This window comes from Mesitornis unicolor, unplaced genomic scaffold (assembly GCF_000695765.1).
Source record: "Mesitornis unicolor isolate BGI_N332 unplaced genomic scaffold, ASM69576v1 scaffold37402, whole genome shotgun sequence".
NCBI classification, from domain to species: Eukaryota; Metazoa; Chordata; class Aves; order Mesitornithiformes; family Mesitornithidae; genus Mesitornis; species Mesitornis unicolor.
The window spans coordinates 19149-25496 of NW_010169190.1; the positions used below are offsets into that span (position 1 = coordinate 19149).

The 6348-nt window shown below is 47.4% G+C and overlaps 2 protein-coding genes across 2 annotated transcripts in view; one reads left to right on the forward strand and one right to left on the reverse strand.

The window, feature by feature from the left end:
• The window catches only part of ATG4B (autophagy related 4B, cysteine peptidase), a 19877-nt gene extending 19015 nt beyond the window's left edge, over window positions 1-862 (forward strand). The window contains exon 13 of the mRNA XM_010179277.1: window positions 150-862. Within this exon, the coding sequence (XP_010177579.1) occupies window positions 150-223 (74 nt within the window). The 3' untranslated portion in view covers window positions 224-862. The remainder of the gene's footprint in view (window positions 1-149) is intronic.
• A 3647-nt stretch (window positions 863-4509) lies between these two features.
• The window catches only part of DTYMK (deoxythymidylate kinase (thymidylate kinase)), a gene marked incomplete at its 5' end in the record, with an annotated part of 4343 nt that continues 2504 nt past the window's right edge, over window positions 4510-6348 (reverse strand). Inside the window, 2 exons of the mRNA XM_010179278.1 lie at window positions 4510-4620; window positions 5336-5461. Of these exons, the coding sequence (XP_010177580.1) occupies window positions 4510-4620; window positions 5336-5461 (237 nt within the window). The remainder of the gene's footprint in view (window positions 4621-5335; window positions 5462-6348) is intronic.

Here is a 6348-nt window from a genome sequence, read left to right on the forward strand (position 1 = left end):
TGTAACACCGTCACTCAGATGCGTCACTGAGTCTTTTGGAACTTGGAGACGCTTGACATTCAAATTCTGCTGCCCTCCAGCTGCTGGTCTTGCTGATGTTGGGCAGTCGGTGCATCCCATGGAGATAGTGCCTTCTTTTTCTCTTGCAGACTCCTCTGATGCTGACAGATTGGAAAGGTTCTTTGACTCAGAAGATGAAGACTTCGAAATCCTGTCCCTTTGAAAACCAATAGGAAACTGACTCTGCAAATTTGTGTTATGTGTGGGGAGAAGGGGGGGAGGGAAGCTCCTTCGAGAGCCTGGGGCTACCGGTTTTCATAGGCGCTTGCTGCCATCCCCGCCTCTTGTCCATCCTGGCATTCTGTGCAGCCTCTGAGCGGAGTGCCCGTGGTCTGCATTGGGATGAAGAACTGGGTGTTACAGCCTTACTGGCTGGAGTCGGAATTTCTCAGCAGAAAACAGTTGCTGGAAGTGGATGCAGTGGTGCTTAGGAGTTCAAAGCCTATCCGTTCCATCAGCAGGTCAGTTGGCCTTCTGGGGGAGGCATAGAAATCGTTAGAGCGCTAAATCCTTTCATGGGGACTCCCCTCTGAAGCTTAAATAGAGCTACCCATCACTTAGCAGGTGAAATGTACAGTTAATTCCTTTAGCAGCTTCTCTTCTCACTGGCCAACTTGGACTGCAGCTCACAACGTCAATGAATGGCAGACGTGTCCCAAGGGACGGCTGTGAAGCTCCTGGTCTGCAAGTGGCCGGGCTTCCTACAGTACAACTCCTGTTCATGCTTTGCTTCCTCACAGGTGTAATGTCCCTCTTCTCCTCACATCCTCTGAAAAAGGAAGTTGAGGGACCTTACAAGTGACTGGTAGTTCATTAAGTGGAAGGCTGGCTGGGAAAGTGTGAAGCAGAGCCATGCTGCTGGGTAGGAACATCTTGATCTCAGTTGAACTAACGGCAGAAAGAAGGGAAGGAGAGTAGAAAATGTGTGCGTACTTGCTCAGCGAGTCGATAAAGCATTGCGCTTCTGCAATGGATTGATGTCTACAGCAAGTATCTCCAGGAATGCTGCTTCAAGTGGAGAACTGGATCCTATAGCCCTGGAAAAAACAAAGTCCACAGCTGGGAGCAGTGGAACAACTGAGATCTGCCAGTGGTGTGCCTGTACCCAGAGTGCTGGTGTGGTGTCTGGGGAATGAATCCTGTCAGTACCAAAAACGTGAGCTATAAAATTCCTCAAGGTGTCCTTGGTGGGGTGTTCAGCAGTTCCTCCAGCTACTCCTGTTACACATTCCCTTCTCAAAGGAGAAGAGGTGCCTGAAGGTCGAGTAGGCTTCCTAGCTGCGTCTGTACCTTTCGTCTTCTGCCAGCTCTCCCTTCCTGCAGAGCGTGCACAAAGGTGCCGTCGGAGCTAACCCCGAGAAACCCTTTTCAAGTAATCATCCCAAAGAGGGCACTGAAGACAAGAATGACTCGAGAAGGTCCTATTATACTGGAAGTTTTAGGATGATAGCCCTGCCTGAGGCCCTTCACACAGAATTTGGAGAAAGGTAAAGTGTGGAGGAGAGTTGTCTTCATGCAAACTGCAACAGAAGTTGCTGAAGTAGTTTCCTTAGTGCATGCTGCAGATTGCAGACCTGTTTACAAGGCTTTGTTTTGTACATTTAGGATGGGAACCTCTCAGTTGATGCGTTTGTGCCCAAGGGTGGTGACAGCTGGCTAGAAATGACCCGTTTCCCCCACAACTGACCTGCTGATGCTCTAACTACCCCTGTCCTATCCAAAAGCAGAGGTTTGAACTGGGAACCACGATGCTTCTGTCACTAAATTATTATTTGCTGCTTTCTGCCTGCTTCTTCTCTTCTCTCTTTGTAGTCAGGGGAAGAGGCAGCAGAGGAATTGGGGCTGTGCTCCATTCATCTGCTTTCAATTTGTATCTGAATAAACAGATCTAAAATCTTTGTCTGTCTCCATGTTCTTGCAGGTGAATTGAAGGTGGTGGTGGGTGGTATCTGTCAAAATGATCAGAATTTTTACCCTTTTAGGGCAATGAAACCTTGAGCTATGTGTGACAGTGACTTTATCTTCCTTTTGTCATACCCCAGGGGATAGAGGCTGGCTGCTTGGGACTGCCAAGTTGCTGCTGCCCCAGAGAGCGAGCACCTGCAGACATGCTGACAGAAAAGGGGAAAAAAACACCTTCCATAGCAATTCTGCTACTTGAATTTTAAGTTTGCGTGAATGTGGAGCAACAAAACAATACCTGAAGGCTGTCCCTGCTAGAACTGCATAAGCCCCTCCACAACAGGATGCGCTTTATTGGTGACTGCCATGTGTGCTTTTGAGGTAGGGGGAAATGAGCACATAGGTGGAACTTGAAACTTGTTTCCTTTAAGATTACATGCCCACTGTTCAGCTCCTTACCTGGTGGCTTTTCATAGCATCAGGGCCCAGGTGGTTCTTTGAACACCAGGTGTGCAGTAGTAAACGTGCAGGCAGCTGGTTTGTGGTGCAGTGGCAGGACACAGCTCCTGACTGGGAAGGCTGTACCCTCTGTTGCCATCAGCAGGTCCTTTCTGTTGAGGGCCAGTCGCTTGGGATGCATCTCCTTGATTTGTACCTGCTGTTGCTAACCAGATCTTCAGCCAAAAACGTTAACTGCTTACTTTGTGTTCATGCTTTATGGTTAAGGACAGCTCAGCCAGACAAGATTTTACGTGTGTGAACACAATCCCAATGACAGAGCTAAGCTCAGCTTCCTTAGATCTTTAACAGGTATTTCTGGCTTTTTAGTCAGGAACCTAAAGCTAGTATGAATTAAATTACTTCTCTGGGTGTTGTAGAATTGTTGCAGGGGGCTGAATCAGCATTAGAGTTGCTTGCCTCCTTCATGAGTGTTCCTGCTGTGCAGGTGCAGACTGAAGGCTGTGGCTTTTTCCATTTTGGCTGATGCTTGCACTAGCAATTTTGCTTTAAACATTTACCTTCCCTTCCTGCTAGTGGATCAGTTCAATCTGCCTCTCTCTCCAAGAGTTAGAGCAGGATTTAGTCCCTGTATCAGCCAGCTTGGAGATCAGTCCAGTCCTCACTGCTAGAAGATGAATTAACTGTCTAGCAGGTAGAGACATTAAATGCAGTGAGCTGGAAACAGGAAACTGACTCAGCAGATGAATGACAAGTGGAGTTTTTTATTTTCTACCTCTACTTTTATAGCTAGAGATAAGAACCCGACTATGCAGCCGATCAGGATGTTCACATACTACAGCACTTTCCCATCCATCATTCCCATACTTTGTGGCCAGGTGCTCCAAGACCGAGATCTCCTGCCACACACCACGCAGACTGTTCAACCAGTGTTCTGGTCAGGATAACCCAGGCACACAGTGCTTTGTGTAGTTTTGAACTCCTACTTTTAGGCTGACCCAAGGTCCTTAATAACAACATTGTTTAGTCTTTTAAAGATTGCCTTTGTATAAATCTCAGCTGCCTTTTATTCTCTTAATAATGTTCTCATGGGAATCCCAGCTTCTGCAGTGCCTTGGCTTGCAGCCTGTTGATGTTTCTCCACCATTAACTCCCCTGGTCATCCCTGTATCTCAGCGCACCTTTCAAATGATTTAATGTTCCAGTTTATCATAGCTTTACTGCTGATGACATAGAAGGTCATAGCTGGTCTGGTTTGGCAGCCTGTGCTGGGCTCTTTAAAATGCACTGGGGTCTGTGTAGGACTCAGATGACTGCTCCTCTGATCTTGGCCACAGGAGGAACTTGGCCAATTTAAAACAATTTATGTGCCACTCACCCTTCAAACTGGTCTTGTTGTAAGCTGATACATCCATGTCAGTCTTACGTGCTCATAGCAGTTCAGGTTTCTTATCGTTCTCACTGAACAGCTGGGGAGCAGACGTGAATTCACCTCTCTCTTCATTCCACAGCTCTAGCAAACCACTCTCCCTGGATTTAGTGCTTGAACTGTGGCACATTCACCTCCTATACATCCTTCTAGAAGATAAATGATCATACTGAAAAGAAAAACAACCAAGCAACCAAACTGGTGCACACTGTTTAAAATAATAATTTATTAGCAAGTCCTCTACAAATGGATTTGAGCACAGGGGATGCGTTTTACTAGAGGCAGAAGAACCAGAAACATGGCAGTTCCCCAAAACTGGGAAGGCTGTTGCCTGCCTGTTGCTGCTGCCCATGTCCAGGGGCAGCCCTGGGCTCCACACCCCATCTGCACTACTGGACTGGGCTACAAGAGCTCCTACTTGCGGTAGGGAGGTTTTTATAAGGAATTTGTTGCCTGGTCATTGTGTATTTGTTTATAAAATACAGCAGTGCCCATGCAGGCTGGAGGGGAGGTGCAGATAAAATCACACGGACATCAGCACTGTGCTGGACCCAGAAGCAAGCAAGGGATCAAAGCTGTAGGTACTGGAAGGAGATGTAGAGGAGTCGCCCACGTGGTGCGTTTTCCCTTAGGTCTAAAAGGATAACCTGTATAAAGTTTTATTTCCAGAGTTCTCCTAAAGGTTTGTTCTGAACCTCCTGCATGGTTTCCTCTGCAACAGACTTGATTTCTTTGTGCAAGTCTTCTATGCTCTTTGAAGCATCTATTGCCTGTTTCCAAGAGAAAAACAACACACAAACATGTTCCTCAGTTTCCAACACCAAATGAGAAAAAAACAACCTTGCTGTTATTTCTGCTCCACCCTTTACTCAATGTCGTTACTATTCATGAGTAGTGAAAGGATCTAATTACACCTCCTGTGCACTATTTCTGCACTGGGATTGGAAAAAATCTGTTTTATTCAAGAAGAAACATTTAAGAAGTAGATGTGGGGCTGGATGAAGGGAAACAGCAGAAACTCCTGCTGCTGCCCATTGTTTGCTCACAGAGTTCAGGGCATATGACCTGAAGAGGGTAAACAATCTTCATCCTGTACCTTAGTCCCCCAGAATGATCAGTGTTCTGATCCTTCAGTGGTTCTGCAAAATGAACCCCACCCATGAGAGCAGGAGCCTCTAAAAATCCATCAGGCAACGGTCCAGTTTCAGATTTGTTGTTTGGTTTTTTAACACTGCAAGTTGAGATCAGTAAAGGTGGCAGCTCTTTTGCAAAACCAACTGACCAAAAATCTTCCCCCTCAACCCCAATGGGGCTCGTAGGGTGTCCTGGAACAGGGAGGGGTCCTCACAGCCAGTGCCCTTGGCTGGTCCCCCTGACCAGACACAGGAAGGGGGAAGCACAGGCATGCAACGGGAACAATTTGGGAGCTCTCATGAGAGACCCCCACCCTGGTCTGTGACAGGCCCATTAGGGTTATTTCCTCACCTTCCAGTTTAAAGTCTTGTCCTTCATCAGCTGATAGAAGGACTGCAGAACTTTCTCTTGGAAGGAGCTGTTCTCGTAACGTTCATTTCCAAAGTTCCCGCGTTCTGCTGCTTCTTTTGGGCTTAACTGAAGAAACAGAATCAGATCTGGCTTTGGGAGTCCAATGTCAGGCTGTTTGCACCAGTCCAGGCAGAGGTTCTGTCCCAAACAAACACAACCCAGTTTGAAGTGAAAGAAATACAAAGAAGGGAAAGAAGCCAGTTAGCTGAAGAGGGTGGTGGAGAAGGAACAGCCAGAAGAAATACAGCCCAAAACATGAAGCACGGGCCTACAAACTGAAAATAAGCTATCCCAGCTTATCAGGTGGGGATTCAGTCCTGGGAACTGCAGGGGGCACATTTTGCTAGGTGCTGTGCACCTCTCAGGGTCACTGAAGTCAAAGAGAACTAATGATTTACCAACTCTTCTGCAGAGCCCATCAGAGCTAAATACTAAGTCATATTCTGAGTCTCCATACAGCTGTTACCAGTCCAAAAGCAAGCTGCTCCCAAACACAAACACCACACACCTTCAGTGTGGATCTTCCTGGACCCATGGAGACTCCTTTTCAAATACCTACCTTGCCCTTTCTCAGCTTACCCAGCAAATTCAGCCCAGACACAAGAGACAAAGCTTTTCAACTTCCGGATCTTGTTGATGGATTTGAAGACTTTGATCTTCACCACAACGTCGTGGAGGCTCACCCACTTACTGCTCTTAGGCACCGGTGATACTGTCACGGTGATCTCAAATGTATCAAGAGTGACTGCAGGGCTCTGGAAGTGAGGGTGCAGGGCACAGGGGGGCAGGATGCCCTCAGTCCTTCCAGGAAGGGGGCAAAGGCTTGGGCAGGAATGAATGTAGGTCAACTCTCAGCTGCACAGCTGGTGCTGCAGGCAGGGCTTTGGCTCCTACATCCACAGGTCACTCTTTGAGGGTCAGTGGCTTCTGAGCAGGAAAGGGGTACCCCTGTC